This window comes from Nicotiana tabacum, chromosome 22 (assembly GCF_000715075.1).
Source record: "Nicotiana tabacum cultivar K326 chromosome 22, ASM71507v2, whole genome shotgun sequence".
Classification (NCBI taxonomy): Eukaryota; Viridiplantae; Streptophyta; class Magnoliopsida; order Solanales; family Solanaceae; genus Nicotiana; species Nicotiana tabacum.
The window spans coordinates 64492607-64517535 of record NC_134101.1 but is presented as its reverse complement, the minus strand read 5'-3'; the positions used below and the strand labels follow the sequence as shown (position 1 = coordinate 64517535).

General features: G+C 36.1%; 2 protein-coding genes across 3 annotated transcripts; one reads left to right on the top strand and one right to left on the bottom strand.

Moving 5' to 3' along the window:
- Positions 1–4431: 4431 nt before the first annotated feature.
- LOC107818994 (V-type proton ATPase subunit a1) lies at positions 4432–15362 on the bottom strand. 2 transcript variants are annotated; one of them, XM_016645073.2, is made up of 18 exons: positions 15016–15362; positions 13908–13952; positions 12752–12874; positions 12508–12615; positions 12107–12217; positions 11829–12002; positions 11402–11539; positions 10889–10996; positions 10652–10759; positions 10398–10546; positions 9690–9843; positions 9423–9583; positions 8238–8444; positions 7972–8155; positions 7267–7350; positions 5323–5516; positions 5165–5224; positions 4432–4980 (listed from the first exon to the last, which is right to left on the bottom strand). In XM_016645073.2, exons 1-18 carry the CDS (start codon positions 15154–15156, stop codon positions 4776–4778), a joined length of 2454 nt encoding a protein of 817 aa, XP_016500559.1. In that variant the 5' UTR covers positions 15157–15362; the 3' UTR covers positions 4432–4775. The 2 variants fall into 2 exon arrangements, with proteins under 2 accessions (XP_016500559.1, XP_075099570.1); XM_075243469.1 differs by lacking the exon at positions 15016–15362 and having other exon boundaries at positions 11829–12024.
- Positions 15363–19416: 4054 nt separating this feature from the next.
- On the top strand, positions 19417–20250 carry LOC142175900 (uncharacterized). Its single transcript, XM_075242906.1, has one exon. The coding sequence runs from the start codon at positions 19417–19419 to the stop codon at positions 20248–20250; it is 834 nt and encodes a 277-aa protein (XP_075099007.1).
- The last annotated feature ends 4679 nt before the right edge of the window (positions 20251–24929 follow it).

Sequence of the window (24929 nt, the reverse complement as noted above, 5' to 3'; positions counted from 1 at the left end):
GTCAACCCACCTAAAATAATTACATCCACTTGTGTCCTTCAAAAAAATATATGATTCAAACTAAAATCGAGGATAACATAGTAAAAATAATTAATTGTAGTTAATTATCACTTACATTTTTAAATTTGCATCCATAGAACCTCCTTCCAGGATTAGATGGAGACCATGAAGTTTTCAATTGACATTCATGACCACATCAGCATGAATCGACTCTTGGTGTGAGAGACATAATTGAGAGCTTAAGCCAAAATTTGAACACAAACGACGAGACTACTTTCAATTTGGGAAGACGAATAAAAATTTTAAACCAGAAAATCAAGAAAAGGGTGAAGAAATAGGTTGGATTTAAGGGAAGGGTGAAGAACGAGACTGGTAAAAAGGGATGAGGGTTTAATTATATAATAGAAAAATGGCATATTTTACCGTTTGTATTGTACCATTAAAATAGTTTTTGTTAGCATATTTTTAATGTTCACGCGCTCAAAAGTAGTGATGTTCACGTTATTTGCCATGCCAGTCGGAGTGTTAAAATGATGCAGTAAAGGTATAGTAAAAGTGCTCCGATGAAAAATGGTTTAGTTGAGGTGTTCAAGTGGAATTTCTGTAATAGTTAAAGTATTTGTGTATGTATTCTGCCTAAATTTTTACTTTGTTGGTAAGCGCCCACTTTGTAAATTTTTTTCTCGTTTCTCCTCTTTTTCCCTTTCTCCTATACATAATCATAAAAGTTGATAACATTAATTGTAAGAATTATTTAATTGAATTACCTTGTATCTCTCGTTAAGCATGAAAAGACATTCTAAAAAGTTTTGTAAATTATTTATAGGGAAAAGGTAAATTTGAAAAGAATAATTAATGCCTTTTGTTTGTTAAAATAATATTTGTTTCGGATAAAACGGCAACAAGGACACCTAAAGTCCGTTTGGTCAAACTGTCAAAAACTATTTATTTTGAAAATTACTTTTGTTCAAAAGTGTTTTTTGAAAAAGTACTTTTGCAAAATAACAGTTTGTGTTTGGCCAATTCGTTTGAGTGATGCTTTTTGTAAGCTCATTGTGCTTGACCAATCTCTTCAAAAAGCACTTTTAAGTATCAAACTACAAAAAAAGATAATAAATATTCAATTTATGATTAGTATTATTTAGAAAGAAAAAAATTTAAATATTTATTATAAAAGAATTCAATTAAATATAAAACGTAAAGTAAAAATATAAATTAAAATTTCAGTTAATATAGTTATTCCAAAGCAATAACATTGAGTGTTTGGTATTACCTATTATGTACATGATAATTTAAATATGTCAAAATACATCATTCAATATAAATTTAAAATCTACTTTTAGGAATAGAAGAAAGAGAATAAAAATATGATTAAAATAAAAAAGAAGAAGAAATGTACATTAGAAATAAAAAGAAAAAGGAAAAGAAAAAGACAAATGTTAAATTAATGAGAGATAATTTAGAAAATATAAATTTATCATAAGGTTCTTTTTGTCTTGAATAAATTAATTTTCTACTTCTGCTTCTTGGAAGAAGCTAGAATTTGTAGTTTCTCTTCAAAAGCAGAAAAACTGCTTCTGTTGCTGCTCAAAAATACTTTTTTACTTTTGTCAAACACCTTAAATATTCAGAAAAGTACTTTTTTGACCAAAAAAAAGTACTTTTGGTCTCCTAAAAGCTTGGCCAAATAGGCTCTTAAAATGGAACAGAACTATTATTTGAAAGTAAACACTTTTTATTTAAAAAAATATATTTTTACTGATTTTAAATTATAAAATTCAGTAACTTATAATAGTAGTTTTATTTATATAATTTCAAAGTATGAAAATTTAATTTTAAAAGAATTACAGCTTGTTTGGATGGTTGTTGTATCGTATTGTTACTTTAAATATGGTGTTTGTTTTGGTTGTTACTTAAATTTATTGTATCGTATCGTTAAATCTGTTGTTACGAAATGTGCCACTTTATGCAACAACCTATTTGGTGTGGTTGCGTCGTTATCTTATCTTTTTTTTTCTCATCTCACCCTTCATTATTATTAAATAATTTTATTTTATCATTTACCCTACCTTTTTATATAATAAATTTACCCCATATCATAATTTTTCTTTATAATATTAAGTTCATTCTTCATATTGTTGTTGCGTGATATCATGAAATAACAGCAAACGATACAATGTATCCAAACATTGTGTCCATCAAATGATACAATACAATACAATACGATACGATACGATACGATACGATACGATACATTATAAAACGATCTGTAACAACCATCCAAACAAGCTGTTAGACAACTGATATTCAAATTAAGACAAAATTAATTAGTTTGACGTTCATACTCTTAACCTAGGGTATAGTATATTTTTAAAAAGATTATATCTTGGTTTGGTCGAAATTTGGAAAACCCTTATCAACTTCCTTTTCTAATAGAGCTACTATGTCTCTACTCTACCGATATGTTTTTCTTAATTAACTATTGGATCATAAAGAATTTTCAATTGAATGTGGGATCAGTGTACAAGTGATAGATTTACGCAATAAATGTCTCTGGTTCACTCTTAAGGCCAAGGTTCCCAAGATCTCGTGTTGGACAGTCTTAAGTTGTTTGATCAAAAGGAGCCACAATGATCGGATAATTTCATGGGATGCTCGTATTGATAGGGGGCTTTTACATCTGTAATCGATTTTGGGGTCACAATTGAACATATACCCATTTTGCAAAAAAGTTTACAAGCGTACTTACTTTACGATCAACTTCAGATTTATCGGGTCTGAAGTTACAAAAAATTAGTCTGAGGTGAAAAAATTGCACCTCAAATGCACTTAAGGCCAAATAGGTCTGAAGTGCAACCAATGGTTTCATGCACTTAAGGCTAATAAGTCTGAAGTGAAAAATTGCACTTCAGATGCACTTAAGACCAATAGTCTGAAGTGAAAAATTGCACTTCAGATGCACTTAAGGCCAAAAGGTCTGAAGTGCAACAAACGTTTTGCTACACTTAAGGCCAATAAGTTTGAAGTGAAAAATTACACTTCAAATGCACTTAAGGCCAAAAGGTGTGAACTGCAACAAACATTTTGCTACGCTTAATGCCAATAAGTCTGAAGTGAAAAATTGCACTTCAGATGCACTTAAGGCCAAAAGATCTGAAAGTGCAACCAACGTTTTTATGCACTTAAGGCCAAATAGGCCTGAAGTGCAAATTGTCCAGAAACAGAAATTTGTTCTTCGAATTATAGCAATTTTAATACCTAAATCAACTCCAAATGAGCTCAAATTTGAAACATAACCTCCAAATATCATCAAGAACAAACCTCAATCATCAATTTGTCAAAACAACAATAAATCTAATGAACCCATTTTGCAATTAAGAAAAAGAAGAAGAAGAAACCCTAAGCAATAGCAAAAAATAAAGCGTCATAACAGCTCACCATTGTAAAACATCATAAACTATGTTAAAATATGTTCACAACCATCATATAAAATCATTGTCACCCGAAGAAGAAGAAGAAGAAGGAGAAGAAGAAAACGTAGGAGGAGGAGGAGGAGGAGGAGGAGAAAGAAGCCTGAAGTTGTTTAAAAAGCGTGTACAAGTTAAAACTTTTTTTTAAAATGGGTATAGGTTAAATGGGGGCGACCAAATAGGGCGCCCCGTGCAATTTTTACTATTGATAGGAATGCACGGCATATAATATACTATATGGTAGTGTATGTTTTCTTCTTTTATTACTAGAAAACAGACTTCTAATACTCAGCCTATAGTTTGTTTCTTTTGTTTTACTATTAGCATGATTGCTATTTGAGACATGTAACCTTTATCTAGTACGAGGTCTGGCCTTTGTTTTACTTTAGGCGCAGCAAGTATTACAGGCCGGAAGAAACTGTATTTTGCATTATGTGTAAGGGGAAAAGTTAAGGAGAAACAGCGTACGTTCCTGGTAGATACACTTGTAAGTAAAACATATTCCTCGTTATTTTCTGGCGCTGTCAACTATAAACTCATGTCCACCTACTCCCTCTTTCAGTTCAAAACCACTGAACTTTTCATGGAATACCAAAAAGAAATTCTCAACTTAAATGTAAATAAAATTGCTACGTATTAAACCTATGACTTCTTGATGGGTTTCATTAGTTTTTGAGAACCTTACTCCAGCTCAGTTATGATGCCAGGATGTTTGAGGCAATTAAGATAGGAGACCTCCAATTGTTAACTATAAAAGTTGACTGTTTGTTCCGGAGCACTTACCAACGATTTCAATTAGGAAATTTAACGGAGATGAAACATCTGGAGTCAGGTCAGAAGCATTAGACCGTAAAAGAGGCTTTATTATTACAAAACTGGAAGGACAACTACCCACAAAAACGTATATGAGTTATACGTATAGTTTTAGATTCAGCAACAAAAAGATGTGCAACTCTGAAGATACAGTGGTATAAAACATTCCATCTTCACAAATCACTATGACTGAATCCCTGTTTGGGAGAATACGATAAAAATATACGAATGAGAATACTTTACAGATCTCTTCCTCAACAGCTAACTACGACCTCAGAGCCCTTTTCATACTGCTATACCAAAAGATTCTGTGCTGTAACTTTACAATTCTATCCTACATAATCCAGCTGATCCAAATAAAGAGTGTACAAAGTGCCAGTCAGTCAAAATTGGGTCCTTTCGAAATTTTTGTCAGGCTTCTTCTCCAGATGGAAAACTCTTCTTCTCCACAGAATTCCCCAAAAGAAAAAAGAGAGAAAGAAAAGCTATGTACTAATCGTCATCATCTGCTAACAAGGCAAAGGAGAATGGCTTGAACTTATAACCATCCCCATGATAAAACTTGTTCTGGAATTCCACCCAATGAAGACGCAATGCATGAAGGAATGCACTAAGAGTCTCCATCATAAGTAGGATAAAAGTTGTCGCAAAGGCAAAAACTGCCAGCCCCACTAGCCGTATGACGATGTTATCATACCTGAACTTAGAATGAATAAATTCAACACCGAGAATGCTAAGAGTAAATTATGAACGAAATCAACTTTTACAACAAATCATAATTATTTATCTATCTTTTCTGAGAAACCATAGCTACAAACTGGAGAAAGTTGAACAACCAGCAAGAAGAAAATGAAATAGCTAAAGGTCACATGAAAACTTACCCCCAGGCAAGGAGGAGAACTTTCTCATAGAACACAGTAGATAATTCAGAGTGAGCCAAACTGCACCAACACCAACAATGCATGTGTATATATGCATATAGCAACTTTTGAAGGAACATACATCTTGATAACAAAAAATAAGTAACTAATGGATGTACCTCAAAGCCCAAAGCCGAAGATACGATGCAGTGTTAGAAACAGCACCAAGTACAAATTCAATAGAGTGTATCATTTGGTGCACAAAAACCTCACTAAAGTTAAACTCCTCAGCATGCTGCCTGGCAGAGCCTGGTTCTTCGTCAATACCCATCTCGGAGGTTCCAAGTATCCCGTATGTACGACCTTGAAATCTCTGAGAATCGTCAAAGGTGCAAGAGAAATCAAGCCTTCAAACTACTAAGTCTATCTATTGATAGGCTGTACATGACATTGTCAGATTTAAATACCAAATAAATAAAGCATAAGGCTCTCTCCACTCACCCCCACCCCCAACCCCCCAAAAAAGAAAAAGGAAAAAAGAAAAAAGAAAAGAAGATATAAAACCAAATTGCTAATTCAAGTAACATCAGTAGACACCTTAACAGCTTCTATACAGGAATTTACCGTTTGGTGTAGAGAATGAACCTCTGCTTTTCATTTTAGGTAGGATGTCGACTGAATAAAAACTTTGACCAATTTTCATGTTTGAGAAAAAACATGGGAGAAAATAAAAGCAAAAAATGCAAAGTCTGATTGGAATAGGATTGCTAGACTGAGGAACAGGGGAGAGGGTCCTAAAAAGTACACTAGAAAAGGATTTTCTGAATAACGAGCAATTAGGTATCCCAACTTTTCTCGCAATAACGAACAACTGAAGAAAATAAAACATTTGGAAAAGGGATTGCAATTCCAGGCAGTCACCTAAAGGCACAAGCAGCTAAAATAGAGAAGTCATCCTACGTACACAGCTCATATTCCACACTAAAAGTTTCCACCAAGTAGTTTCATCTTCGGACACGAGAGGCTCAATGACACAAACCTCTATTTTTAAGAAGCCTAATATCTCTTCACATATTACTTACTGAAAGCAATAATACGTCCACAAGTATATCAAACTTATAGTTTTGGTTATTCCTTTTTCACCACTATTTTTTGATGAAAAATATACTCTCGAAAATTGACAGGCTAACTAATTTAACCCAGGAATAATGGAAAGATAGATTTAGAAGTCCATTCTAGCAACATATCAAGAGTGAAGACATGCTTAAAGAGGAGACGTCAATGATATCTTCAACAACAACAACATACCCAGTATTATCCCACATCGTGGGGTCTAGGGAGGGTAAGAGAGGCTGTTTTCAATAGACCCTCGGCTCAGGAAAACATAAGCACCGCATTAATTAAAAGACAGACAAGGAGGGACAACACCAAAAAGCCATATAAAAGCAGCATAAACAATGCGATAATGAGATGATCAAAATGAAAGAAAACGAAGGGTAGTCAAAGAAATGTACTACCGGCAGAATGCGAGAGTGCGTACTAATACTACCGGTATGAACAATCTAGACCACCTACCCCACTACTACCCTAATCCTCGACCTCCACACCTTACTATCAAGGGTCATGTCCTCGGTCAGCTGAAGTTGCGCCATGTCTTGCCTAATCACCTCTCCCCACTTCTTCTTCGGCCTACCTCTACCTCTCCGTAGGCCCTCCAATGTCAGCCTCTCACACCTCCTCACCAGGGCATCTGTGCTCCTCCTCCTCAGTCCTCACATGTCCAAACCACCTAAGCCTCGCTTCCCGTATCTTGTCCTCAATAGGGGCCACATCCACCTTGTCGCGAATAACGTCATTCCTAATCATATCTAATTTCAATAAATAATATATTTGATTAGATCCTCCTTGGTTGTTACTAGCTTAAGACCCCTCCTTCTTCAAAAAAAAAAATGCATAAAATTAAAAATAAAAAAACAAAAAATGAATCTCCATTCTATGCCACTAAAATGTCCCTTAAGCAAAAACAAAAGCTATTTCCACTACTTTCATCTTCTCTGAATCAGAAAAGTCAACATAGTATTCAATCATCAGTAAGAAAGATGAGAATGAAACAGGCATAATACCTCCATATGAAGTCTTTTCAAAATAAAAGGTTTTGGGAAGAGCATCCATGGAACAGCAACAAGTGCCAAAAGCAGCAATATTACCTGCAACAGTAATTGTTAACAGAGGTACCAGGAAGTAGATGCATTCTACTATTCTTAGGGTTGTTTGGTATTGGATTATGTGAGGGACAAGGAGAAACACACTTCATAATTTAGGTTTTTATTAAGTATGGAATTGGATAATGAAAGAGATTATAATCCCTTCATCATGGGATAAATATGGAATCAAGGGGGACTTAACCCTTCACCCATTCCTCTCTACCCTCTCCCCATGCACATCCACCGACCTCTTTAATACTTTTGTTTTTCATATTTCCTTATTTTGTTACCTGTTCTTTTTATTTGTTTTATATCTAGCCTTCAATATATATATATATAGAAACTCACTCCCATGCCTGACTATAACTCTTGGTTAGAATTATCTCGAACTAACCATTGTAAGATATTTAATAAAATTATGCCAAAGTCCTTTATCAAAAGAATTTAGACCCCTCGCCTCCAAAAATACCAAACGTGGGATGCAGGTATTAGAAACCCATTTATACTTCATTTTTTACAATATTCTCAATATAATTTAGCGGTAGTACAAACCTACCTTAGCCCATTTAGGAACCAAACAAACTCTAAGAGCACATGTTGCAGAAAGAGAAGGGTACCTCATACCTGAAGCACACTCTGGCCCCAGAACAACCTATTTTCACCAAGAGCCTCAAAAGGACTTAAGAACATATAAATCATAACATGATATAGATCTGCTTGAGAACCAGTGCACCATTTGACAAGAATGAGAAGCGAAAGGTATCCAAAGAGGCTGTTGAGAAAGATCACTTGTGGAATAAACTGATACCTGAAAAAAAAAATCAATAACAGAATAAATAACTATTTACAGGCAAACCATGAAACGGAGAGAAAAGGAAATGATTACACACTTAATATCAATTGAGCTGCTGAAGAAACGTGCATTGAAATAACTTAAAATAATTCCGAGGTTCATCTGGGCCACACCCAACAAAATAGACATCTTCATCTTAAGAGAATTCAAGAAAGGAAGTTCTGAACGGCTGCCTCTCCAGCTTGGGTCCACGCCAAATGGATATGGATCCTTGTATTTTACTAAACCAACTGTCCGTGCATCACTGTAAAGGTACATACAGTAATGTCAAGATAGTTGTAAAAAGATAACAAGTGATTAAAATAGGTACCTGGAGAGTGTGCATTAGAGGTTCATTCATGATCTACATGCACTCGGAGATAGGGAGGCAATAGTAAAAGCACAAATGCGAAAAAATTAAGAGAAACCCAGACCACCATAAACACTATTTCGGCAGTATCTTAAATTGTTCAAGAAATAGAGAGAAGATAATGATTACCTAGTAAGTAGTGTGGCTACACTATCTAATGTTTGAGAGCATAAGAATGGTTGCTAATTGGAAAAATATATATAAAATCTAAGAGAAACTTGGCCAACTTCACCAGAAATTATACAATTATAAAAGCAACCTGACAAAGTCTATACCACATTGTCAACAATTGCAGCACCAGTGCCCAGACGCGGATGCAATGTACCGGCACCGGGTTCAACTGAACCAGTACTTTTGGCGCTGAGCATAAATTTATGTGTAAAATTAAATTAATATTGCAATATATAGCAATATGAACCCATAACTTTAAAAATACAATGGTTTCAATGCTAAAAACTTTAAAACTTGAACCCATAAAACTTAAATCCTAGGTCCGCCTCTGCGAGTACCTGATATCAAATCATTGTAAAATACCCAAAAAGTAGTCAAGTGTTTTAAGATAACCTGTTACGTCGTATGATACTGCAACCTTAACAACCAAGTAAAACAGATACAAATCTGTGCAGAAAAGGAAAATAAACACCATCCCAGCCCCAAATTTTCTAAGAAGATAATGAAGACACATCAACTTCTCATCCATGAGGAATAACAAGATTCAAAATGCAACAAAGCAGCCATATTTTCACTCTTATCATCAGCATTTCATTGTATTCCAAAACTACGAAAAAAATAGTAGAAAGATTTTCTTTTGTCATATCAGAAATAGCAGTTTATTTCTATTAAAGAATCGTAGCACGGTAAGTATTTTTATACCTGCATGTAGCATCTCGGCATTTGTACGCTGATTCACCAAATATGTGAAAGGGAACTGAGAAGAATTCATTATATAGCAAGCCACAGTAAATTGAAAATATTGACATCAACACGAGTACATAGCGACCCCCAAAGAGCATCTCCATGAAGCTGCCTAGTTTCTGTCAGAAAAAAAGATACTTGATTCACAAAAGAAACATATAAATTGTATAATTATTTTTATTTCAACCCCCCAAAGAAGCAGTTTAAATCAATAGGAGTACTAACCTGAGAGCTAAGTTTGCTTTCCCTTGCGATAAGAACTAATGCTCCCAACAGCAAGCAGATTCCATGACCCCAGTCCCCAAACATCACAGCAAAAAGGAAAGGAAATGTAACAATGGTATAAACAGCTGGATTTGCCTCCTGGTATTTAGCAACACTGCCAGCGAAAACAACAGTATAAGTGCTTTCTGTTTGGCCCAGCATGTGCACAAGACGTGGATATTCATTTTCAGATATTATTTAGAGAAACAAATGAATTTGAAATTTATCTGAAGGGATGAAGCATTACTAATTTACAACATCCTCAAGAAAGACCCAAAATCATGGCATGCCTATGTTGAAAAGTAGACTCTCCTTTATTAAGGTTTCATTTTGCTTATAGAGGCTTCATGCATACGAAAAACATTTTTTTTTTAAAAGTAAAGGTCTTACTGCAAAAATGGATGAACCCTTAAAATGAAAAAGTAAATGCAAATAAAGTTACTATACTATCTAAAAGAAACTTCAACAATTACCGGCATCTCCCCTTTACATCTTTCATATGAGACCAACTTAAATTATGTTGAAGTAATTTCAAATGAACGTTGCTGCTATCAATAGAATCAGAGAGAGTGATGGAAAGGAATTAAGGCGCCAAACTAGATCAAGGGATATAAATCATGTCTACATCATTTCTTCACATAACGAAATGCTACTGCGTGTTTAACTTACCCATATGCATCAACAATTTCTTGAAATGCATTTGTGAAACTGTTTGTCCTAAAGTATGTTGGAGGTGACTCCACAGCATCCATCACATGAAATATAATCCCCACTTGTGAACTGCTATCAAATGTTGCACGCTGCAAAGCCTCTTGTATCTAAAATTTTCACGAGTCAATACTTGGTAACAGTATCATAAAACAGTACAAGTTGAAGCTCCATATATTAAACTGCTTAAAAGAGAAGACAAAAGAGAAACGTACCTTGGTTTTAGCAAATATTGGACACCAGCCCTCACCCACAAGGCACTTCTTTGTAACATCGAAATTTAGCATATTTAATGTGTCATACACTGCCTTTTGTGTTTTAGCCTATAAAATGGAGTTGGAGCAATTAACTCATTTGTCAAGACTACAAGGTCCACTTAATCGAATCAGACAATAACAATCTGCAGTATAAAGCAATAACTCCAACTATTCTGTTCACTCTTAGTCTCTTACCATATTTATCCATTTTGTAAGGTGATAACCTATGGAGGTCAAAGCCTTATCTCTATGGCGCAGTCCAGCATCCAGAGTGGTCTCTAATTCAGATAGCCGAGACAAAACCTGCAATTAAGAAGTTTATCTCGATAATGTATGATCACAAACAAAATACTACATGTACATCATAATATGCCTAAATAGATTTGGGGTTAGCACTTTGAAGCGGCAAATGTGGCACATTAAGCTAAGGTGATTGTGGAATAAATGTGAAGGCAGCCAGACATAGCACAAGTGCTATTAAGGGGAAAACAAAACAGAACATTATTTTTCCATGTATATTATGAGCTTGAATGTCAATCAACACATAAAATGCAGGCTACTGAAACTTAGCTTGCTTACTATGCAGAAACAACATAAAAATTATCCATTTCCAGCTCGCAATTTTTTCAACAACTTATGCGATGATAATAAATGCCCGACAAAATTCAATCATAATGCCAATGAAACTCGTTTCCATTAGAGACATACTTCTTGAGTTATCTGCCTTCTCTTTGTCGTGTCTTCAGGAACAGGATAGCAATTTGCACCAAATGCCTCACATATTTTCAGTATTTTTGTTCTTGCCTGCTCACCTGAAAAGAATACTACAAAGACTACTTTCTCAACCTGCAGAAGCAAAATCTCTGTTAACCATAAGATAAACTTTATATTCAGGCGTTGCCTTACAGCAAGGCGCCAACAACGAAATAATAATAATAAGTAACCACATTGCATACACAGAGAAAATTAGAGCTTATTTCTTCATGAGTTAAGCTCTTCATGAGCACATGTTTTCTTAGTGAACTAGTTCCTTTTGTGTTGACCCACATTTAGAAGGGTGGCAGCGGGAATGTCCAATCAAAACATCATTGTGTGAGTTCAATTACATGAGAAGTTTTAAAAGAAAGAAGATGACCATTTCGTTTGAGGAAGGATCCAGTATTTCATCATCAGCAACTGCCTGATTGAAAAGCATATTACCCCTTGTAGCACGAAACAGCATTCTTTCAAATTGAACAACCTTGGACTTGCAGATAATGCCACTAATAAATCTAACTCCAGACTGATTTGACAGTTCTGAACGCATCTCCTGAAGATTGAAAAGAACTTTGCTGAAAAATGTTAAAGAACTTGATCATATAATTAATGATATATAGCTACTCTGCAAGAGAATACTGCTATTTGCTCAGTTACCTGCTCAAGTAATGATGCTGTATCCGCATGGTTATCATTGGAGTACACATTTTCATCCAATTCTGTTTCCTGATCAGTGGTATGACTACTTGAAACAAGGAAGCCACTAGCCTGGAATTGTACCGTGATATTACCAAAAAAATGAGTATCTCTGACAGGAACAATTATATTTGAACCCAGAAAAAAAATTAGGCCTACGGATAAAATTCTGCTAAAAAGATGATCTGAAATGCTTCCTAAATTTCAGTTGAAAAGTTCAAATTTGGAAGAGAATGTGATGATGAGCACCCAGGTAAGCATGTCCAGTGATAATAAAGCCAAAGCAATTACTCAGAAGTTCATTTCTTACCTGGAATGCCTGCAGATTAATAAAATGGCCAGAAATCAAGGTAGAAATGTACCTTTTGCAATACCATCTTAAACTCAAGCAGCTCATTATATGATTGCCGCAATTTTTCACTATTAGCATTCATTTCAATCAACTCATGTTCATGCTCTGCCAGTTGTATCTGAAACTCAGAAGAACCACATTGTCCATATGAGCTTTTCTTGAAGTGGAAAAGCTTTAGAATAAATGCAAATTGAACAAGAAAACAGAGGAGAGTTCATTTATCAGCAAGTAAAGCAAATCAACTAGAAAGAGACCTCCAATTCTTCTAATTCAATATCAGGTTGGGAAGCAGGAAGAGGAGGAGGCAATAGACCGGCTTTGTGTATCTGATCTTTGAAATATCTTAGTTTTCTTGACATCTCCGCGCATCGTTTTACCTACAAAATGATCATCCAAAAACAAGATTAAAACCAATAAAAAGAAGAAAATAATAGGCTTAAAATAGAAGGTCAAGTTGGAGTATATCTAAGAGATCAAGACAGTTAAACCGATATCATCTTATGTTACAAGCTTCAATTTTAGCCATCGGATATTGAAATTAGCAGCAGGAACATGGTGCAAATATGTTTTAAGACCTTAAGGACAAGTTAGTGTGTTAAAATTTTACTTCTTACTCCGTAGAGATACTAGTCCAACTTAATAGATAAGAACACATAGAAAGTCTTATGCTCTTCTCCATTTCACAGAAGTTTCAGCAGATCAGAAATTTAATACATTTAACATTTACTTCAGAGTATGATTGAAAATATCACTAAATGTGCACGTCTATTTTATTTATGAAAAAAGGGGGCATTTATTAAGAGATCGAGACCAATCTAATCGTGAAAGCACCGCAGGAACTCGTTAGTAACTATTTAGTCCTTAGAAGTCCAACAACAATCCTATACATAATCTTACAATTCTAATTGATAATAAACTTGGATAAAAGTACTTATCTTGTGTACTCGCTCCCTGCATTCTCTTAATAAAGGATTTCCATCAATAAAATACCTTACTTTACCTATCAAAAAAAGTACCTATCTTGAATACAGCAACAAGCTTTAGTTTTTCATTCTTCTTCTTTTATATGGTAAACCACCCCCCAAACTTAGGAGTTAACAATAGTGGTTTTCCCACTTAACGCCCTTGCTGAATTAAATTCCAAGCTCTTGGTCGGAAGTGGAATGCTTTTGCACCATAGCAACCTTCACTTGTCTAGAGCAACTAGCTTTCATTTACTATCAGAGGGCACATTTTCAGCAAAAGTTAGCAATAATAGTGGTTTGTCAATAATAGAAGCACATTACCAAAACTTGGCAACAATATAAGCTAAAGTGACAATTCCAACAAGTAACAACATTTTTTTTACCTAAGTAACAATATAAGAATTTTGAAGATGGATTTTCTGTATTCACAAATATTCATGGATACCTGGTTTACAAATGTTCTCTGGAAAGGGCTCTTTTCGGCATTTAGCTGCACAAAATAAGTTAGTCAGTACATTTGCTTGATAATGAAAAATAAAGCAGGTTAAGTGTAGATAAAGTCAGGATAGCGAGATCATAAAAGATAATACTATTAAAATATATGTTTCATAAAAGGATGTTAATACTTAAAGTTAGACACATCACCTACAAGATGGCAAAATAGTTACAAGTATAATTCAAAATCATGAAAGAGACAACAATATTATAATCATGAAAAAACTGATAGCATCTCGTCTTCAAGAACGTGGCAAGATTTGCCCACCCTTACGGCCTCACCCCGACCCAAAAAGAAAGAACCAGCACAGGAAATTAGATGTCTTTGAAACCTCACCTCAATTTGCACAAATACTACAATGAATTATTATAACAACAATATTTTTTTATGACGGTGGTGTCCAGGCGAGCTTTTGAAACCTCGACTATTCCTCTGGCTACCTCCCACCAGTACTGGTATCGGGTAACTCTACCTACTAAGACTTGGGCATATATATGTGAAAAATCACTTAGTGTCTTTTTGCCTCTACTGGAATTTGAAGCCGAAACCTCATAGTTCTCACCCACTTAATTGACCACTAGGCCATACCCTTGTTCATTATTGGAACAACAATAATAGGCGAATAGAATTAAGGTCCGCTCAATTTAGATACTCTTTGGCACTTCAAGAATAAGCTCTTATTATGCCCTTCCTTGAAAAGGGATTTCTCAACAATAAACCAACTAGACTAAGGAAAGGATTCTGACTCGATTTGATTGCTTCTGGAATCATCAAGTAAAATCAAACTTCGAAGTCCTTCAAACATAGACTAGTAAAACTAGAGAATTGTAACTTACTTTAAAAACAACAATTTCCTGTTACATTGAGTCTACCATAACCAAAATCACTCTTGAAGCATTAGTTTCGAGTCAAAATCATGCCAATCAATCAATTTCAATAATCAAACAACGAAAAAAAATCATATTCACAAAGAGAGAGAGAGAGAGAGAGAGAGAGAGAGAGAGAGAGAGAGAGAGAGAGAGAGAGAGAGAGAGAGAGAGAGAGAGAGAGGAGTATCATCACGGAATTGGAGAAGTCCAAGTTGGCCAAGGTAAGTGACAGCACGATGAGCGGACTCAAAGGGAATAATAAGCTGAACGAAAGTCATCTTCTCCGAGCGCATCAGATCCATTGGCGGCATGTTGTCTATGTACTCCATTGTAGACAGAGAGAGATCTATATTCAGATCTGCTCTCTGAGAAAAGGAACACACGCGCTCTCGGCTCTCTCACACTTCTCGCACCTCGCACTCGTGTATTTACTTCATTTCCAGTTTCGTTAACAGTCGGCAAAGGTAACTGCCATGGGAATGAATTCGGTCGGTATCTCGCATCTTTCGCAGTTTTTTTCTTTTACTTACTTTTCATAGGGATAAAGATTAAAGGTAGATATAGATAATATATAATTCAAGTACACGCTGACTTATGAACCTGGGTCTATGGCTAAGGTAACGGAAAAGGCCAAAAAGAGAAAGTCTATGGTTAAGGTATGATATTTAGGCATCATTTGGTTGCCGGTCAGAGTAACGTAACTATTAGTTATATATATATTAGTTATATAAATATTAATTATATATATATTAGTTATACATATATTAGTTATGTATGTATTAGTTATGTAGGAATAAGTAGTGCATAGATTAGTTATGCATGTATTAGTTATGCAGAGATAAGTTAGGCAAGGTTGAGTTATGTTGGGATTAGTTATGCATGAATTAGTTATGCGGGGATTAGTTATGCGGTAGTTATATAAAGATTAGTAATATAAATGTAATGTGAGTGTTATTTATTATTAGCTTACTTTATTTAATTAAAATTGTTAGTATAGTTTAAATATATATTTTTAAACAAAAAAATACAAGTTTGAATAAAGGGTATTCTTGTCATTTTGTGCTTTAATACAAGTATTACTACTACATGTATAAGTTATTCCACCTTCTACCCTGCATAAATAATACACAGATTCCCTCATAACTTATACATGTATTAGTTATGCGGAAAAGAAAAACATGAACCAAACATTGTATTAGCAATGCTACATTTTATGTGGAAAAGAGGAAAAAACAATCAAACATTGTATAACTTATGCTAGCTTCTATGTGGAGATTATTTTTCCCCTTCTTTTAACCAAACAATGTATAAAATTATCCTAATTTTAATACATGGATAACTCCTCTCTAACCGGCTACCAAACGACCCTAAGTAATTTTGAAAAAGGAAAAAGCAGTGGGAAAAAAGGAACAATTTAGGAAAAAATTAATTATATATTATGTGCATATGAATTCTAGTAGAGTTGATCCATATTCCCCTCGATAAATAACTCAACCTTCAACCAAGCGGACCATTCAATTTTCTTAGAGCATGAGTGCCAATAATTAATATTATACCAATTTTAAAAAATATGTATATAAAATACCTAATTTTGCGAATAGACCATTGATTCACGTGTCCCACTGCATGATCTAGTACTTATTTTGGTATGATTTAATGACTTATTTTCTATTTTAATTAAAGGGTGTATTTGTTGTGATGATTTTTCCTCTAAAATTTGTTGTTTGGTTTCTGTGAATTGTCAAAACTATTTTTTCGGATTCTGATATATGAAAATTTAAATTTGTTGTACTACATCGTTATATTTGCCCTACCCATTAAACCTTATACCAAGTCTATTGGTAAACTAAATCAGTCCGTTAGTAAACAAAATAAGTTAATACACAATTTCATTCAACACCCTTTCTAGCGAGAGAGACGCTCTGGCGACACAAGAGGCGATCACTGGGAGATTTTTATTTTGAAAGCTGACATGGCCGTTCCGGCCGACGGCCAGCCATCCCTACTGGCTGGTCAGCCTCCTCCCTACCTTGTCCCAATCCCTACTGCAACAAACACCACTGCCCAGCCCCTAGACTACTCGAAAATACTAAAACCTAGCACCATTAATGCTGCCATGCATGAACGTGCGTCCAATGTTGAGCCTATTCCTATGAGGCGAGTTTCGTTTTTGAATGGGCAACCGTTAGTTAAGTTTACTGAGGCAGAAGTGGATCGAATGAACGTTATAGAAGGATTACAATATGCTGTGGTTGGAAAATTTGCGTATGGATGGCCATATTTGCAAGAAATACGTCGCATTGTACCTTCTCAATATGGAATCAAGGGAGAATGTAGTATTGGTTTTCTTAGAGATAAGCATGTTCTCATTCGACTGACTTTATGGGAAGACTTCATTGATTTTACATCGAAAGGTGCCTATTATGTCAAGAATAAAGCTGGCTATGAATATCAGTTATGACCTCTCATCTATGATGCCAAGTTTAACGCTGGGGAAGAGATACCTATGGCGATGGCATGGATTTCTTTTCCAGGTTTATTACCTACATTTTTTATTAATGAGTGTTTATTTTCTCTTGCTTCAGCTGTTGGGAAACCTCTTCATCTTGATATGGCTACGATTAATAAGACTCGACCTAGTTGTGCAAGGGTTAAAGTACTTGTTGATTTGTTAGCTGATCTTCCTAAGAAAATTAGAATGGATATTGAGAATGAGGATACTGGGGAGATAAGGACTGAGTGGGTTAAAATCCAATATAACATGCTATCTAAGTACTGCAAGCAGTGTAGATTACAAAGACATGAGGAGATTGAATGTTGGCGTTTGCATCCAGAATTGATGGTTCATGATAAAGGAAAGCAGGTTGAAGATGCTACTGTTAATAACAAGGAGCAGAATAAGGAGCCTTTGATGATCCTTACAAGTGGAAAGGTAGTTGGGAATGTAGGTGCACAATGGAAGGAAGTTAGGGACAATCTTGTGCAGAACAAAGGCAAACAATCTGATGATAATGTTGCAACTGGATAGGAGATTGTTGCAATTGATAAAGCTACAGCTCAACAGGTTCAGACAACTAATAAATTTGTTGTTTTGGAGGAGGAAGATGGTGAGGTTAATGAATCCAATCAGTTGGCATTAGTGGAGGAAACTGCTGTTCAGAAAAATCTTGTACCTAATCCTAAGGAAGCTGGGAAATTGAATCCAGCGGCTGCAGCTTTTAATCCTAATTCTACTAGGATTGCATCTTCGAAAAGAGGTAACAATACTAATACTTCTGTGACTGGGGATGGAGATAGAGTAGCAACTGATCAAGGTGTACCTAAAGAGTCAACTGCCCGATGGGTAAGTGGAACTTTTGTTGGTAATGTTGCAACCAACCAGTCCTGCCAGGAGATCCTTTCGCAATCAGTGGATATTACTGCAGCAGATGGGGTGTCCAAGGGTGATGAAAGGTTACAACTAAGTGGAGGTAAGTTGTGGAGTAAACAAGTTGAAGAAGATTCAGAAGAGGGGGAATTTCCAGATGGTGCCAGTGGTGAGGAAGATTCAACTGATGAAGAGAATGATCCGGAAAAACAAAGTGTGAATGATAAGGCCAAAGATCAAAAGACAATGGGAAATATCAGGATCAGTGAGGAAGAAAATACTCAAGGTGAAAGGAATCTCATAACTTCAAAAGATGGTGGAAGCAAGCAAATTATGAGTCCTAATCCTAGCAATGTGTTACCCCCAGCTAAGCCAAATATAGCTGTTGTAAAACCTACTAGTGGTACTGGTGGTACTGATGCTACTGTCGAAGCTGTTGGAGTCCAGGCAATAACTGAAAGTAAAGAGGATGGGATTGTGAAGACCAATGTTGGTGTCACACATCTTATACAATCCAGTCCCACTGGGGAAACAAAATTAATCAAACACACAAAACATAGTGCAACCAAAGGCCAACCAGTTCAACTGAGAGGGAATACAGATTTGGTTCCTAAGTATATTCAAAATTAGCTGGCAGCTCAAAAGGAAAATATTGGGGATGAGGAGAAAACTTATGGTAGAGGAAGAGATTTTGATGAAGAATCTACAACACAAAATTTCAGGATTGTGGCAAGGCAAGGTGATATTTCACCTAGGCACATGGATAGAGGGAAATCAGCTGGAAGGGAAAAGAAAAAGCAAGCAAAAGAGTCTCAAAGTTTAGTTCCTAGGGTTCAAACAAGAAGGACCCTATCTAAATCTCACAATTAATTATGAATGCGATCATTTGGAATGTGAGGTTTGTTAATACAAAGAAAGCCTTTGAGAGGCTTGTCAACATGCAGAGACAATATCACTTTCATTTCATAGGGATCATGGAACCAATGCAGAAGTCAAGAAAATTAGAAAGATATAGAAGGATGATTGGATTGGTACAAGCTTTTGCCAATGTTTCAAATAAGATATGGGTATTTGTAGATGATGATCATAAAGTAGATGTACTGATTAATATGGAACAACATATGACTTTGAAGATGATAAATATGGATACTCAAATCTCATTCGTTGTCACTTTTTTTATGCTAAATATGATGCCATCTAACGTATTGAATTATGGGACAACATGTATAATCTGGCCAAAGATATGTCACTGCCTTGGCTTGTTAGGGGTGACTTTAATATTATTTGGGATGAAGAGGAAAAGTTTGGTGGACTTCCTGTATCTCTGAATGAGGTTAATGATTTTAGACATTGCATCAACACATGTAATCTGACTAATCTAGGTTTTAAAGGAAGTATATTCACTTGGTGGAATGGGAGAGTTGAAGAGGATTGCATCTTTAAAAGACTGGATCGATTCCTGGCTAATATGGAGTTTCAGCAGATGCTACCTGGTATAGAGATCACAGACTTATCAAAAATAGGGTCAGATCACAGCCCTATGATGTTGTCATGTAACACTGCTACAGAACCAGTCAAGAAGGCTTTTAGATTTCTCAACTTTTGGACAAAGTATCCTACGTTCATTGATGTAGTTAAGGAGAACTGGCAAGCTGATTTTGCTGGGGATCCTTTTATTATTTTCAATCACAAGTTAAAGAGACTGAAGAAGGCTTTATCAACTTGGAGTAGAGCAACTTATGGGGATATCTTTCAGAAGATTTCAAGTCTAGAGGAAGTGGTGTTAGTGCATGAAGCTCAATTTGAGAGGCACCCTACATACCAGAATACTAAATTTTTTCATGCTCTAGTTAATGGAAGAAGAAAGAGATTACAACTTAAAAGAATTCAAAATATATATGGTAATTGGCTTGAAGACAAGGAAGCCATAGTTGAGGAGGCAGTCAACTTCTTTAAGGCACAGTTTTATGAAGACAGAGTGCCAGATTCATTTGGCATCATTGATCATGTTCCTATGATGGTTGGTACTGAACAAAATGAAGAGCTGGTGAGGTAGCCTATGAAGGAGGAGGTTAAACAAGCTGTATTTGGTTTGAATGGTGAGAGTGCAGGGGGTCCAGATGGTTTCACAGGTACATTTTTTCACTCATGTTGGGATATAATTAGAAATAATATTTTTGACATGGTAAAGGCCTTCATTAATGGGCGAGATTTGCCAAAGTGTGTGACTCATACTAATTTAGTTCTACTGCTCAAGAAGAAAGAGGTGAACACATTCTCTGATATGAGGCCTATAAGCCTTAGTAATTTCATCAACAAGATCTTTTCTAGGGTCATGCATGAGAGATTGGTGGGATTACTACCTAGCCTTATTTCAGATGAACAAGCAAGCTTCGTGAAAGGAAAGAGTATAGCTGAAAATGTTCTCATAACTCAGGAGATCCTCACTGATATGAGGCTAAGAACTAAGGTCGTACCTAACGTAGTAATCAAACTAGATATGACCAAAGCTTACGATAGGCTGTCATGGTTATTTCTGACTAAGGTTTTGAGGAAGATGGGATTTTGTGAAAGATTTATTGGTCTGGTATTTGTCCTTGTTTCAAATAACTGGTATTAAGTGCTTATTAATGGACAACCATATGGATTTTTCAAATCAACTAGGGGTGTAAAATAAGGTGATCCATTGTCACCTATACTATTTATACTTGCTGCTGAGTCTTTGTCGAGGGGCTTAAATGATCTGCATATGAACCTTTATTTCTGTGGTTTTGGATTGCCTAAGTGGATTCCTAAAATCAATCATCTTGCTTATGCAGATGACACTATAATTTTCTCATCATCTGATGCTACATCCTTACAGTTGGTGATGGAGGTGCTTAGTGCTTATGAAGCTGCATCAAGGCAGTTGATTAATAAGGCGAAATCTACTATGTATATGCACCACTCTGCAACCATGGAGGTGGCTACACAAGTTCAGAGGATTACTAGAATTGGTAGACAAGAGTTTCCTTTCACATATCTTGGTTGTCCTATCTTCTATGCTAGACGAAGGAAAGATTATTATCAAGGCCTATTGAACAAGGTTATGGATAAACTACAGTCGTGGAAAGGCAAGATGCTATCAATATAGGGAAGGGCTGTACTGATTTCCCATGTTCTTCAAAGCATGACCATACATCCCCTCTCAGTAGTTAACCCTCCAAAATCAGGCTTCATAAGATGTTTACACAATTTTTTTGGAGCAACTCTATAGGTGGTACAAGCAGGCGTTGGTCATCTTGGGACACTTTGTGTATGCCATATAAAGAAGGAGGGATTGGATTTAGATCCTTGCATGATGTGTCGAAGGCATTATTCTGTAAGTTGTGGTGAAACTTTCGAACAAAGCCTACACTTTGGAGCTCCTTCATGAGCCAGAAGTACTGCAAAAAACTCAACCCAATGATAGTCCCTTGGAGAAGAAATGACTCTTATGTATAGAGGAAAATGTTAGAATGTAGGGACATGATTGAACATCAGATTCTCTGGCATACAAGAATGGGATCTACTCTATTTTGGTTTGAAAATTGGTCGGGGTTGGGTGCTCTATACTTCATCACACCACCAGATTTTGTATGTGATGAATCTATTCACAATATGTCACGACCCGAAATTTTCCACCGATGGGACCGTGATTGCGCCTAACATTTCACTTGCTAGGCAAGCCAACGTTAGAGAATCATTAAACCAATTCCTTATTCCCATTCAGTAATTAATAATAATTAACCAAGATGAAATATAATAAGTGCGGAATATCATAAAACTGTATTAATTACTATCACCCGGATCTGGAGTCACAATTCACGAGCATTCTAGAATTTACTACAAGTAATAGTTTGAAAGAACTACAACTGCCTGAATAAAAGAAAACAGTAGGAAGAAAAGATAGACGGGGACTTTAAGGTCTGTGAACACCGACAGATCTACCTTGAGTCTCCGGACAGCGGACCAATATCAAATCTCGATCAACCTGAGCCGGTATCAAAATCTGCACAGAAAGTGCAGAGTGCAGCATCAGTACAACCGACCCATGTACTGGTAAGTGTCGAGCCTAACCTCGATGAAGTAGTGACAAGGCTAGGATAAGACACCCACATATAACCTGAACAGTATAATCATTCTAGTGGCAACAACAGTAAGTAAAGCAATAACGCAAAAATAATGGGAAGGGGACATACAGGGGGGGAATACAACATAAAGAGTGAGAATAATGAAAAGACAGAATTAAACAGAAAATCCTTAAACAAATTGAGCAATTAAAACAGCAAAGGAAAACTGCACGGCATCACCCTTCGTGCTTTTACTCTCAACCTCACCAAATAAATAAATAGAACGATACGGCATCACCCTTCGTGCTTTTACTCTCAACCTCACCCAAATAAATAAATAGAACGGCACGGCATCACCCTTCGTGCTTTTACTCTCAACCTCACCAAATAAATAAATAGAATGGCACGACATTACCCTTCATGCATTAAACCTCTCATAATATACACGGCATCACCCTTCGTGCTTTACACTCTTCCTCACAATATAAATAATGCATGCACGACATCACCCTTCGTGCTTTACACTCCTCCTCACAAATCACAGGATCAATAACAACGGATACATATGAGTATCACAAAGAAACCAGTATTTTACCCATAATCAATAGCACAATATAATCTCAACCTTGAATCAATATTCGAAAATTACCAATCTCAGTGAAACCAGATATAAGTCACCTAACATTTCAAATAACCCGCTAAGCATGGATAAAAGAATTTAAGGCTACAAAATAGACAAGAATAGAATTTCACTCGCATGCTATGACTCAACAACGACGCATAGATGCTCGTCACCTCACATATACATCGTATTTAACAACCAAACACGTAGCAAATGAACACATAATACCTATTTCCTCAAGCCAAAGTTAGACACGACACTTACTTCGCTCTGAAGGACACTTAATTCTCAATCACAACTTTTTCTTTGGAATTCACCTCCAAACCACTCGTATCTATTAAAAAATGACTCAATAATATCAAATATTGCTAAAGGAATTAATTATATTTCATAAATTAAATCTCCCAAATTTTTCTCCAAAAAGTCGAAAAATCGACATCGGGCCCGCTTGGTCAAAACTCGAAGTTCGGACCAAAATCCTTTTACCTATTCACCCCCGAGCCTGAATATGTAATTAGTTTTGGAATCCGACCTCAAATTGGGGTCTAAATCCTCAAATTTCAAAATTCCTAAGTTCTACCCAAAAATCCTAACTTCACCATAAAAATTCTAGATTCTAGGTTGAAATCTTGTTATAAGATGTAAAAGTTTGAAAGAAAAGAGTTAGGAATCACTTACCTATGATTTGGGGAAGATTTGGTCTTTGGAAAATCTCCTCTTAAGGTTTAGGGTTTTAAAAATATGAAGAATGAATGAAAAATCCCGTCTAAATCCCTTTTACTCAGCTGCAGGTGTCGCAATTGCGACCTGAGCTTCGCAAATGCGAAGGAACAATCGCAATTGCGATGCCTTTCACAATCCCGCTGCCTTCGCAAATGCGAGGAAAATGTCGCATTTGCGCCCACTGAATCTCGCAAATGCTTGTAGATGTTCGCATTTGCGAACCTGCCCTTTCCAGACTCCCTTCGCAATTGCGAAGGTAACCTCGCAAATGCGAGAATTCCTGGCCCAGGCTTCTGATCGCAATTGTGATGAAAGCCTCGCAATTGCGGACCCTGTTATGTTCGCATTTTCGATGCCTGATCTCGCAATTGCGAGATCAGAGGCCTGCCACAGGTTCAGTTATACCAGCAAATTTTTCTAAGTTCAAAACATCCCGTGGCCTATCCGAAACTCACCCAAGCCCTCGGGGCTCCAAACCAAACATGCACGCAAGTCTAAAAACATCATTCGAACTTGCTCGCGCAATCAAATCGCCAAAATAACATCTAGAACTCCGAATTTAGCACCAAAACAAATAAAATTCTCAAGAACACTTTAAAATTCATATCTTCTCAACTGGACGTCCGAATCACGTTAAATCAACTCCGTTTCTCACCAAATTTCACAGACAAGTCTTAAATATCATAATGAACCTGTACCGGGCTCCGTAACCAGAATACAGACCCGGCACTAATAATGCCAAACATCAATCAATTCTTAAAAATAATTAATTTTCACACTTTTAATTTTCATCAAAAATTTATAACTCAAGCTAGGGACCTCCGAATTTGATTCCGGGCATACGCCCAGGTCTCATAATTTGATATGGACCTACCGGGACCGTTAAAGCACAGATCCAGGCCCGTTTACCAAAAATATTGACCGAAGTCAACTAAAATTAATTTTTAAGGCAAAAATTCTTATTTTCATTAGTTTTCAACATAAAAGCTTTCCGGAAACCTGCCCGGACTGCGCACGCAAATCGAGAAGGGTAAAAAAATGATATTTTAAGGCTTAAGAGTGCGCGGATTCGAGTTCTAAAATATAAGATGACCCTTTTGGGTCATCACATTCTCCACCTCTAAAATAACCGTTCGTCCTCGAATGGACATAGAAAAGTACCTGGGCTGGTGAAAAGGTGGAGATATCTACTCCGCATATCGGACTCGGACTCCCAAGTAGCTGCCTCAATAGGCTGACCGCTCCACTGCACTCGAACTAAAGGGTAACTCTTTGATCTCAACAAGCGAACTTGCCGGG

Excerpts from the sequence above, each read along its gene's own strand:
- LOC107818994 (XM_016645073.2), bottom strand. The coding sequence starts at position 15,156 with ATGGAGTACATAGACAACATGCCGCCAATGGATCTGATGCGCTCGGAG. Across the intron at positions 13,953-15,015 it reads GACTTCTCCAATTCCGTGAT|CTAAATGCCGAAAAGAGCCC; the intron begins GATACTCCTCTC and ends TATTTTGTGCAG. Across the intron at positions 4,981-5,164 it reads GTTCTCCTCCTTGCCTGGGG|GTATGATAACATCGTCATAC; the intron begins GTAAGTTTTCAT and ends TTCTAAGTTCAG.
- LOC142175900 (XM_075242906.1), top strand. The coding sequence starts at position 19,417 with ATGTATAATCTGGCCAAAGATATGTCACTGCCTTGGCTTGTTAGGGGT.